General features: G+C 37.4%; 1 protein-coding gene across 5 annotated transcripts in view; it reads right to left on the bottom strand.

The window, feature by feature from the left end:
• Nucleotides 1-13360, bottom strand: part of slc1a7a (solute carrier family 1 member 7a) — an 88039-nt gene that overhangs the window by 32919 nt on the left and 41760 nt on the right. For 4 of the 5 annotated variants that reach the window (XM_047367301.1, XM_047367303.1, XM_047367302.1 and 1 more), the window contains one exon: nucleotides 4927-5142. In XM_047367301.1, the coding sequence (XP_047223257.1) occupies nucleotides 4927-5142 (216 nt within the window). Of the gene's footprint in view, nucleotides 1-4926; nucleotides 5143-10346; nucleotides 10461-13360 lie in introns of those variants that run through there. The other variant, XM_047367305.1, reaches the window with a different exon arrangement.

Below are 13360 nucleotides of genomic sequence, written 5' to 3'. Positions count from 1 at the left end.
CAGTGCCTGGGCTAGACCCCAGTCCAAGTCTAACATATAAGTCTTCCATTCACAACTCCGGATGTGAGGAAGGTGTCTCTGGGTTTGGCGGAAAATGTCCTTGATGCCAAACTACTACTCCAGCCAACTTCTGCATATACATTTACAAAAGCTAAAATACTTCAAAATCTTATCAATCCTGTCTTGCCTCATGCACAGGAACTTGCAAGGAAATTAGGACTTTAACTTACAGATGTGATGTTTCAGGGACAGGTACATGTTAAAAATAACCTTACTGCAGTGCTGGCTGCAGACAAGCTGTAGATTTTCAACATTTTCACACCTTGTGACAGGTGGTACCTACCAATGGTTGAACAACACCAAAGTTTTTTTTTAACCTTGCCTATAATAAACCCCGGCCTTCCATGGGTAGGCCACTGTCACATTTCTACCTCAGTCAAAAAGAAACTAGTTGTGGGCTTAAAAACTGGCATTAGCTCATCTTCTTGAGCTTAGATTCACTGACAGCAACAAGTACTTCATCATATTCATATATTCAGTTGCCTAAGGATTTATAATACTTCATTATACTAAATGTGCCCTTTGGCATCTGGATCAAATCCATCCATAAATTTCAGTTTTTAAAAAAATCAAACACCCCATCTTCACCTTGTAACTGCTTTAAATAGTTATGCTTTTGTGTTCCACTATGTGTCCCAGATGGGCTGAGGTTACGTTCAGTGTCACAGAAACAGCACAGCATACTGTAGCTACTGTTAAATAAAAAGCTCTGATGAATATATAAGAAAAGCAGTTTTAGACCATAAAACATCTTTTAAAACATGAATCTAGAACATATTTCACTAAAACACACTCAGGAGCTATCCTTAGAAATACTGATTGTCCTTCTTGTGCAAAGACTTATTTCACCAATAAAATAGACAAAAGGGATTGTAGCTTTTATTTCACACTTTTATTAATTTCACTACTCACTGTGAAAAGAGCACCTACTAAAGAATAATCAATCATGATATTTTTTTGTATGATAAAAGAAAATCTTTGTCACATCTATTATGTGCAATAAAAAAATATTGAATATTACACTTCACTGCCAACTTTAACAAGCTCCTTCATGTCTCAGCTTATCAAAGACTTATTGAGTTCTCTGCCGGCTATATCTAAATGAAACTGAAGAGGCCCTGCTGGTTGGTGATGGATGACCAAAAAAGAATGATAGAGATTAGATTTGATTGTTCTATTTAAACTATTAACTGAAACATCATTCATTTCAGACTGTAGTCCAACTTTTCTTTACTTTCATTTATTAAGCTACTGCAATGTCTTTTCTTTTCTTATTTTTTTCTCAAAAGCAAAGCACTTTTAATTATCTTGCTGCTGACATGTGCTTACAAAGAAACTTGCCTTGCCTTGCCATTAACTTAAATTGTCCAAATATTATAAAACTTAAAGCCTGGAATGAAATTTCAAAATCTTACAATTACAAAGTTATCAATAATAAGTCATTTTCCTTAAGAGATTTTAATCTCTTGATGTTCTATTGTGACATATGTTTTTCTCTATAAAAATATACTGTTCAGTGTAATGTAAATAACACAAGAAGCCTCACATGTATAATGCAAAGCTCCACCTAAGGGGCGGTCTCTGAGTACAATAGTATATCACAGAAATTATTACTGTTAGAATAAAAGGTTTGCTGTGATTAAAAACTATACGCTGCACTATATAAATAAACAGCATACTGTGCATTTCAGATCCAATTGTCTTGGGAATACAAACTCGTGAGAATGTATTTCTACGTATTCAGAAAAAGAATTAGTGCAGTGCTTAGTATATTCATAGGAAGGTTATTTAACAACAGAGCTGACCTAGGGTTGTAAGAAGCCCCAGGCAGAATTTCATTTCTAGGTCCATTTACAGTGAAAAATAAATCTAAATTTATTCATTTGAAGGATTCATAACACACACAATGTTCTACATATACTGAACAGATTGTTTTCTGTCAGCTATGCTCTTGAGAACCAAAAAATGCAGAAAATAGTAATATTACATGAAAACAATTTAAAAACAGGATTTATAATTAAGAAATATTTCTCTTATGGCGTAAACGATCACGGGGAGTCTAGCAGAAAGTCACTGACACCTGACACAAGAAAGAATAATTAATAGTTGTATTGTCTAAGAAACTGAATTTTAGTATTTTCATTAGCTGTAAGTTGTGATCATTAAATTACCAACACATAAATATGTAAAATATATCTATATATATAATTATTCGATCTAAAAAAAGAATATATAATATATGGGCTTGACGTTTTTAACTGAATTACTAAAACAAAGTAACTATTTAGTAATTATATTTTTACATGAAACTTTCTGCATCTGTATTTAGGTACAACTGATCCATTTGTCAACATGTCCTTCAGACATTTATTCACTCTTGAAGCCCTCCAGACGAGCAGCGAGCCTGAAGCAGCTGCAAAGTTTGCTTACTCCTCACACTGGCCCCCAATGAAAATGGTCAGCTGTGATCAGCGGCAGATGACCGCTCACACTGAGCCAGGTCCTCCTGGAGGTTTCTTGCTGCTGAAAAGGAGTTCTCCTCTTCACTGTTGCTGCATGCATGCTCAGAATGAAAGATTGCAGCAAAATCATTGATTCGGTGCAATCAGCTGGGTTTCCTTAGCTAGAAAATATTTAACTACTTTGTAAGTTCAACTAAACTTGACTGAACTGAATTCAAAAGTATGTACGTGACATTGAATCTGTTGGTATAATTGACATAAATTACTTTACATGTTTGTACATTAATTTGATTTTTTTTTTTTTTTTTTTTGCAAAGTGAATCAGCGCTTTATAAATAAACACAATTAAATAGAATTATTACAACTGTTGCAAATCCCACACCAATAGAGAGGGCTTAGTAAACAGAGTAGGTGGAGACAACTAAATGGAACTGAGAGAGTCATCATAAAGTCCTCTGAACTGATTTAATCACTGAGCAAAACAGTCGCCTCTCCTGTGTTTGAGACAGAGTGACAGGGTAATAAGCCACTCTGAGCTCACGGCTTGGAATGAAGGCTGCATATTTTTATTCATTCTCATTTATAAAATGTTGCAGCTCACATTCATATGTACAAACGCTGCAGAGGGTCAGGCACTTTTGTGAGCATACACACATAGCAGACCATGCATGTTAGATGAAGGAAGTAAAGAAGCTTTGCACAATAAATCCAAAGCACAGCTGTGCTCTGTAAACACACACTCACATACACACACACACACACACACACAGCGCTTGCTGCCTGTTATGGACCATGCTTCACCACTGCACATGATCAGTACATAGGTGGATTTATGAGCTTGACCAGTTTATAACCTTCATTTTTTTGATTCCTGCTGAATGCCAGTCCAAATACAAACATAATTTATTTTGTTTTTTGTTGCCAAACATAATAAAACTAAATTCCTCAATAACCATTACTTTCTTTAAATTACGTAAACTTGTATTTGTGTTTAATTTTAAGATTTTCAACAGCTTTTATGAATCCCATTAATTCAAATCTTCAGATGATGAATGCAGTAGTTGTGTTTTGCAGGTTGTTGGCTTTGGTCCACTGTCTGACTGACACGGCTCATGTGTTTTGCAGCAGGCCTGACACAGGTTTACCTCCAACACAACCACCAGGCTTCAACAACACTAATTAGCTTAGCACAGTAACCCAGTAGCACATAAGGTTTCAAGCCCATGTCAGTCTTAACGGAGCAGGATGCTTCTCCTGAAAGCAAAACAATGTTTTCTTTTGTTTACATTTTTTTCTAATTACACAAGCTAACGTTTAAATTGATTTATTCTTAAATATGTATTTAGCATTTAAAATCTTTGCTTTTGAAAACAAGAAAATGTTTAAGACTTTGTAGAAGATCCGGTTTGGCGATTTACACTTTTTAAAGAATTGTATGTTTCTGTACAAAGGTTGTAAATCTGACATATTTCACACCGGTAATTAAAAATGAAAAAAAACATACACAGGTAATTTCCTCTTTTGTAGCTGAAAATGAACAAGATTGTGTGTCTGCATGAGGAAATGCAGTGCTGGCCACCCCGCTAATATGTGGGCTACAGTGCCTTGCAAAAGTATTCATACTCTATGTATTTGTATGTCTGCCCTTTATTAGTACTTTATAGAAGCACCTTTTTCAGCTACAGCTGCAAGCCTACATCTCTACCAGATTTGGTAATCTTAAGAGTGAAGTTTGGCCTATTTTTCTTTGCAAAATAGCTCAAGCTCAGTCTGGCTGGATGAAGAGCATCTGTGAACATCAATTTTCAGGCCTTGCCATAAATTGTCAATTGGATTTAGGTGTGGACTTTGGCTGGGTCATTGTAACACATTATTAAGCTTTCATCTCAGCCATATTGTACTTCTTGTATGTTCAGGGTTGTTGTCCTCCTGGAAATGTCATCTTCCACCTCAGTCTTTTGCTGCCTCCAACAGGTTTTCCTGTATTTAGTGCCATCTGTCTTTCCATCAACTATAACCAACTTCACTGTCCCTCTTGAAGAAAAGCACACCCACAGCATGGCACTGCCACCACCTTGTTTTACAATAGGGATAGTGTGTTCCTAGTATGGTGAACTGTTAGTTTTCCTCTTCCAGAAAGGCCAGATTTGCACAACTATCAGTAATAGGATCTCTGCAGCTCCAGAGTTTCCACTGGCCTCTTGGCTGATTTTTTTGATTAATGCTGTCCTTGCTAGGCCTGTCACTTTAAGCAATGGTTACATCAAGTATGAAACAAGTGAAAAAGTTCAGTCAGTACCGATACTTTTGCAAGGTGCGGTTTCATCTCCTGCCGAGATGATAAAGTTTCATTTCAACCAAATGACCAGACCACTTCACTTTAGAATGTGTGATAGCCTTTTACCGTATGAGGTCGAGCAGAGCATCAGCAGAACTGGTCATTGGTTTCTTGCTGTCCTCAGAGTCCTCCTTTTGGGCAGCGCCACCTGGGTGTATGATGTAAACCATGAGGATGCCCACTACAACGGCAACAAAGGTGGTCCACAAATAGTAGGAAATAGTCATGATGCCCAAGCGACTTGAGCACTTGGCGTCCAGGGCAGCTAGACCTGACATCAAACTGAAGTGCAGAGAGAAAGTGGGGGCACAAAAGGAAAGAAGTCAGGAAAGACAAAAGAAAGGAGAAAGTCAGTGCATTTGGCAAACTTTGAGAAACTGCTTCCCTAAGAGCTACTTTTTCTCCAATGTCTAAGAGAATAATTTCTTCCTGCAGAGAGAGATAAGCAAAAGCATAAATGCTCAGTTTTGTCAGAAATGTTCAACTAAATTATGTCCTGTTAGGAAATTATTCACACAGCAGTATTATCAATACCACATTTCCACCCAAATTATACTACGTACTACATGTGTTAGTCAAAGCAGGCCTTTTAAAACAGCTTTCAATGTCTGAATGTGCAGCTTAGAAATGATTGCAGCACTTAAAAAACTGAATGAATCTGTTGAAACCACAGAGAGCCTCCGTGTAGCCCACTGTCTCTGCTTTCTGAAGTATGGTAATCTAAATACATTTACTATTAAGCCTTTCACAGCTTTACAGCTTTTAATTTTAGCTCAAAGATTGGTAGGAAAGGAGAAAACAACTGGTTTTACATTATAAACAAAAGACAAATTTGCATGCAAATAGGCTTTAAATACTGTTCCTGCTTAAACCTTCTTCTACTGCAGCATTATGGTTATTTTAGAGGTGATTTCAGGAATACAAAAAAGCAAGAAAGAAGCATTTATGCTGAAAAACATCAGTTTTGAGAAGTGAAGGGAAATTAAGATATGAGTAGGAAGGATGGAGATTTGGAGACAGAAAAATGTGCATGTATCCGTACAGCTCATTGAAACAATGCCTAATTAATCCTAATAAGTAAATCAATTAAACGTTAAACGTGTGACATAGAAATAAAATAGTGAAACCAAATGCTTTTTTATGATTTCACAGAGATATACTAATATAGTAGAGACAGTTTTGATGTATCTTTAAAAATATTATCAATCCTTGCATTACAGTCATGACACAAAGTGTTTAACCTCAAAAGTACAGGTGCCTTTAAGCACTTATTCAGCCATTCAGCCAAATTTCAAAGAAAAGAAACACTCTACTGACATTGTTGTGTGTAAAACACTAAACATGAAACAGAGACACTCCAGATAAGAGCTCTAGAAGGAGCTCAAAAAGATGATAATGGGTATTCATGTTAAATGTAAAAGCAGCAGGAGCATCTTCCATGGAACTTTCTGTTCCTGTGATCAAAAATATGAATTATGAAAAAGTATAACGTCTATGAGACTAGTCAGCCTCCCAGTCAGGGACACAAGAGGAAATGCAACCATGGTTGATCAGCCTGATTTTGTGGATGCTATTAAAAGATCCAAGAAAATCATTCAACTGGAACACCACGGACACCACGGACATCACTTTCTGATTGCACCATCCGATACATTTTGAACTATAATAGGCTCCATGAAAGAAGACAAAGGAGGGCTCCTTTATTTACACAAAGACACAAAACCACGTTCGCAGAAAGACCGAAGTAGATCTGTAAACTGCAGTGTGGAGAGACCACCAATAATAGCTCACAGTTTGAGCAATTGCTCAGAGAGCATGGGCCAAACCACCTGATGGCAAATGCAGCCATCTCATTGAAAAGTACAGAGATCTCGTGTCAGATAGTGATTTCTGCTAAGGTTACTGCCACAAAATATTTAATTAAAGGTATCACCTTTATGTCCATGCCTTTTGTTTTAATTGCTTTAATTCTATGAAATATTCATATCAAAAGCAAAGTTCATTATTCATTATCAAAAGCAAAGTCTGATTTGTGTTAAATATGGAATTAACAGTAAAGTTTACCATAAAATGTATGTTAGTTTCAAGTTATTCCAGAGATACTTTGTTTGTTGTGGAAGGGTACCTACATATCTATCCACAGCTCTATCTGTGCTCAGTCTGTTGAGCTGGTATGACAAGATTATCTGTTCGTCAGAACTTAATCTGCTCGCACTTGGCAAGTGTTCCCATGGATGTGTTCACTGGGTCAGGACTTCATGGATTTTCACAGAGGAAGGAGGTTACACATGAATCAAAAGGCAAATATACAACCTGATTACAGGGTAACTAGCTGCTGAACTGAAGTCTTTCAAAGATCAAACATCATTATTGTTCCACTGGATGAAAACAATGTGAATCAGTTCTTAAATGCTTTGCAGAGTTTATTTATTCTGACATTCAAAGTCTACAGTAATCGTTTAACTTTCAAAAATCCTTCCATAATTTTAAAACTGCTTCTAAATTGTTTCAAGACTTGATGGGTATTGTTTACAAATCTAGGAACATAGATTTTAAAAGTATAGGTATCCTTTTAGTTGAGAGGATGTCAGATAGGTTCTATGTAAGTGATTTCTTGATACTACAGGTCAGGCAGTAATTATGCCTGGGTGTGGTTAGTGAAATCACAGTTAATCTATGACTTAAAAATGGTGGGAACCATCTTTTCACACAAAGCCAGATTGGTTTGGATAGCTTTCTTCCCTCACCAAGTCAAATCAGCGTTAGTTGCCTAATTACTGAGTAATTAAATACTTTTTGTTGTCTGACCTTACGCGTTTGATGATCTAAAACATTTAAGTGTTAAAAACAAAAGCAGAGGAAATTTGTTAGGGGGCAAATACGTTTTCACAGATAATATGCATTTTAGAAGTTTAAAAAACATATATTTTTCATTATTTGTTACATTTTACAATGTGGAGTAAAATAATTCATATTCTAAATTGAAACAATTCATTTAAAAAAATTTCAGACCTCTTGGTTTGGTTGTCATTTTGAATGCACTCAGCAGCAAAAACACTGTCATGCTGCTCGTAAATTGCTTGGACAGAATTGAACTTGATCAGAATCAGAATCAGAATCAGAATCAGAATCAGAATCAGAATCAGCTTCATTGCCAAGCTTGTACAGACAAACAAGTGATTTCACTCCAGTACCCTTTGCTATCAGTAAAGATTTCTTGTTTAGTATATATAACAGTGGAAATAAAGAATACCTTTTTAAATGTACATATATACACAATTGACTTTACAATAGAATATAATGTGAGATCAGTCCAAATATGCATGGTGGTGTTCTGGAACTCTGACGGACCAGTGTTCATCAGAGAAACAGCCTGGGGGAAGAGTCTCTGTGGCGGCTGGTTTTAGCAGACAGCGTTCTGTAGCGCCAACCTGAAGGTAGAAGTCTAAACAGTTTGTGTGCAGGGTGTGTGACATGTCCGACATGTCTGACATGTCCACGGTAATAAAATCATCTACTGTGTTTTTTCCCCTTATGTAAAAAAAAAAGAAATGCTCTATAAGTTGTTGTAATGTAAGGATCAGACAGGATTTACGTACAAATTGTGAGCATAACCTTTTCGCCCTCTGGTATTCTGGACAAGTGTGGCAACTGCAACAACCATAGCGCTCTCCCTTTAGCCTGGCAGAGTAAAATAAGCTCCAGCAGAAAAAAACTCAATCAACTGTGGTGACCCACACAGCAACACGGCAATGCATAAATGATCAGTATTGTAAGTCAAAATGTCTATGGAGCAGAGATATCTCCGGTGGTGGCAATATTATTAAACTGATAACTTTTTGAAGATTAACAACAGGGGACAAGAAAAGATAGAGCAACAGATCAACTAGTGAGAGGCAGGATAATCAATGGGTAGACTGAGTTAATAAACATTAAGAATTATAAACACTAATTAACTAAAGACTTGCAGCATAAATGTCCTTCTAATCATCGAACTAAGCCTAATACTGTTAGACAGGGTTAGATACTAACTATGTAGACTTTAAAGTCAAATATTTGTACATCCTTTCTCTGTTCTAAACTTTTATGTATGAGATCAAAATAAAAATGATCTGTTTTTCACTATGGCCTTATACTACTAAGCAGGTTCTACATATCTGGGTTTTCTTACAACATTTTGACTTAATTCAAGTCCCGCTGTTCCAAAGCACAACAAACATCATTACCTCAATACAAGAAACGTTAATCCAGTTAATTCACAGAAATGCTCAAACATCACAATCCAATCATAAAGACAGATTAATACAGACTTACATACATTCCAATCAAATCCTACTTATAACATTCTGCAGTCAAATGTAGATTTGAAAAGTCAGTCAGTCATTTTCTACCGCTTATTCCATAGTGGGTCGCGGGAGAGCTGGTGCCTATCTCCAGCAGTCTATGGGCGAGAGGCGGGGTACACCCCGGACAGGTCGCCAGTCCATCGCAGGGCAACACACAAACAACCATGCACACACTCATTCACACACACCTAAGGGCAATTTAGAGTGACCAATTAACCTAACTGGCATGTCTTTGGACTGTGGGAGGAAGCCGGAGTACCCGGTGAGAACCCACGCATGCACAGGGAGAACATGCAAACTCCATGCAGAAAAACCCCCAGCCAGGAATCGAACCCAGGACCTTCTTGCTGCAAGGCAACAGTGCTACCAACTGCGCCACCATGCAAATTTGAAAAGTCTGCTGTTAAAAATCGAATGTCCCTCTTTATGAGCTTTTTTTTTTTCCTCCACAGAGCTGTATGTTTTTCCCTTAAATTGGACGAGTGAAAAACAAAATATTGTGATTATGTCACATTATTTGTAGAAACAAGTTTTGAATGATTAATCAGAATCTTGTTTTTTCACAGAAACCTGCCATTTTACGAGGGGTGTGTTCACTTTTGAGAGCCACTGTTAAAGCCAAAGTTCATCTTCTGAACTCGATGATGTTACAGTTATGGTTGATTTGTGATTTTAAACAATGCTAACAATGTAAGCATTTATATATATATTTACACACAATATGAATCAGCCTGGAGAGTAGTGTGCTCTGTGCTCAGTAATTTGGTCTCTTTTCGGAGGGAGGCTTTCAATTAAGAAATTCACGATAGTTTCTCATTCTCAGCTTCTAAAAGAAACAAACTTTATATCAATGAGTCAAACTTTCTCCTAGAACTCCTGCCAGTTTGTAAGTCACTTTTCTTCTAAGAAGATCTTTGATATTTTTTTGCTTACCCTGTCTCCAGCTTACTCCTCATGTTTCTCGGTTCCTTCAGATTAAAGCTCAGTTTGGTTACTGCACCACTCCTGGATTCCTTAGACAAACCTCGTTCTCAACAGATCTTCCTGGAACCATTATCCATGATCAACCAGTCCAGCTCCCTGTCTCCAGCCACCACCTGTCTGCCCTATACAAAGCTCACCACCTGGATCCCAAATCACCTGTTAATGGAATCCTTAAGATCTCTGAAGTTTACTGCGGCAGCTCCCACTTGGACTCCCCAACATCTTCTGCCTCTCAACTTGCTCTTCAGACTCAGAACCAGTGAGCCTGTCCTTATTTCCCCACACACCTTTATTAATTCAGTCTGGATCCAGCTCTTCTCCTAACTGTTCGTCATTCCTTCCAGATGCCGCTGAACCTCAAGTACAGAAGCCTCCCTAGTTGTATAATGAACTCCCCAGTCCTTGTAAATAAATCCTTTATATCGGCATCCTCTGGACCCTGAGTGATTCAGCATGTGGGTCAGGAAACCTTTTAGGAACCTGACAAAAGGGTGAGAAGGATGTACTGTAACAACTTGGAGTCAATCCTACTACGGCGAACATTCACAATAAACAGAACATATTTGGAATGAACAGTAATACCATAATTTCTGTCTCTAGAGACCTCAATTAGCATCATGGTATGGTTCATCACAAAATTATAAAGAGGCTGGATAAATAAAGGTTGCATGAAAGGGCCAGAAAAAATTCTTTACCATAAAACACTATGGCAGCATGTTTTAAGTTAGAACAATGTCCTCTAGACAAAAGAGACCAAGATGGAGGTGTTTAGATATAATATATGTATATCATGGCAAATGTCTCATTTTAAATGCAGCATGGTGGTGGAGGGCTGATGATTTGGGATTGTCTTGTCGTCATAGGATCTGAGCACCCTGCAGTCATTGAGTAGACCAACATGTCCTCTGTAAACAGAAACATGTTCGGATGAAACCAACTATAAGGAGTTGATTTGATGTCTGAGCCCCGTTTCAGGTAGTGGGGTTAATGAAAACTCAGAATAAGTTCTGTGGTAAGTGTGTGCATTGCTGGCACAATGAAAGTGTCAGAAATGGCGTGATTTTTCTCTGGGGGAGCCTGGAGACCTTGGAGCACACATACTCCCGAGAAATCTCCTTCAGGAAAGGGTGATCTGACCACGATTAGATGTCGTATCATTTTCTGGATGAATATATTTTCGAGCGTTACTGTTTTTTACCATAGTCAATAATTTATCTCATTAATATTCTCAGTTCTTGTTTTTACGCCAACAGCAGCTTTTTGTATAACAAAGGTGTCACAGAAAATCCTTCAGAGGCAACTGTATGTCATGCTGTCGGGAATGTTACTGTTGCACTTAAACTGTTACTGTACAGCAGAGGTGGCCATGATATCGATCACAAACATTTGGTGATGTCAGATTGTTCTTAGTAGAGTGGTGTGTTGCGTGTGTCCCGTGCGTCTTCCTGTCATGCGGGACACCGGGGTTTGGTCCCCAACAGAGATTGCAGTGTAATTCCCTACCTTCTACCCCCACCTCACAGTCGATCGTTGTCCCTTAGACGTTTATAAATAACTTTGCACTGTGAAAAACTGGGGGGAAGGAATAAAAGATTTCCCAAAATTGCAGAAAAGCAATAATTGAGTCATTTTCACATTTTGGGACTTCAAGTATTATCTATTCATATATTTCTGGGTTTCCAGGCTTAAGTGGCTGCATACATGACAGTTACATTCACTGCTCTTTCATTAAAGGTGACATCCAGCTAATTAAAGTTTTGTACTGTGAAGATCTTAAGCATCTGTGTCTGTGCATGACTCATTTTTTATGAGTCCACACTAGGTGCTAGGCTTGCCTGTAATACTGTGTGTACTGTGTGTGTGTGTGTATATATATATATATATATATATATATATATATATATATACACACATATGTTGATACATATTGTATTGATATTTGTTGCAATAATTTCTGAATCACCAATCACTTCCCAAACTAAAGATACTAGCAGTTTCATTTATTTAAGAGTCCTTTATTGTCCGCAAGTGAAAATACAATAGTTCTTGATATTTTGTTTAAACAAATCCACCTCAATTTTATGTGGGCACCTCAACCACATACAACTGCTCCAGCAGTTGTATTTTACTTTGTGTTTTCTGCAGCTACATTTTTAGGTATTGATTTTTGATTATACATGTTTCTATGTTTTGCTGATGATTAACACAGCAACGCTTCTAAATAGGATGGGTCTGAAAAGGTTTGCTGGGGCTTCAGCAGAAAGGCTGAACATGAATGAATGATGTTTCACAACTAAAGTGTAGAATGCAACTGAAATGCTGTGTTTGGACCTTCACAAAGCTGGGCTTGAAATGTCTGCAAACTAACTGAAGCAAAGTAAAAAAAGGGGGAGAACGATTCCTCTGCAGTACTATGAGAAAATAAGGTCATAAAAGAAATAAATATTTCAAACAATTGCAACTAAAGTCTAGAGGCTATTTTATGATGGGTCAGGGATTAGTTTTTCCGTCTGCTTCTGCATTCTGGGTTAGTTTAAGGTAAGTAAATAATGATATGATGTAGTATGTGATGTAGTGTTATTCAGCTGAGGTCACACTATTGAATTCTGAAACCAGAAAATAACTATATTCTTTTTTTAACAATAGATAACACCTCATAATTGAAAGATATTAAACTTAGTTTCTTTCATATTTATTCGCGAAACAAAGTAACCGTAGCTGTTCATTACATTGTAAAGGAGATATCAACATACTTGAAAGTATAAAGAAAAACAAAAGATTTCAACGGAAGTTTACTGAGTGAGGGGGGGGAGGGGGTCGCATGGCCCTTGGTACATGTACATGTACATGCACCAAGGGCCAATGTCTTGAGAACGTTTAAGCTGACATGCATATTTTTAGACTCTGGGGGGGAAGCCTGTGTACCCATACAGAACCACGCATGCAGGGGGAAAACATGGAAACTTTATGCAGACGCCTGGGACCATTGTTGCAAGGCAACAGTGCTAACTTTTATACCGTGCAACTGGGTTCTTGACATTCTTTACAAACAAAACTCTGAAAAGTAGTGCTTTTGTATGTATTCTCCCTGAGTCAATACTTTGCTGAAGCACATTTTGCTGCAATTGCAGCTTCAGGTCTTAAAGTGTGTTAATACCAGTTTCACTCAT

The sequence above is a fragment of the Girardinichthys multiradiatus genome, chromosome 6 (assembly GCF_021462225.1).
Source record: "Girardinichthys multiradiatus isolate DD_20200921_A chromosome 6, DD_fGirMul_XY1, whole genome shotgun sequence".
NCBI lineage: Eukaryota > Metazoa > Chordata > Actinopteri > Cyprinodontiformes > Goodeidae > Girardinichthys > Girardinichthys multiradiatus.
The sequence above is the reverse complement of the archived record's forward strand: the minus strand, read 5'-3'. Positions and strand labels throughout refer to the sequence as shown.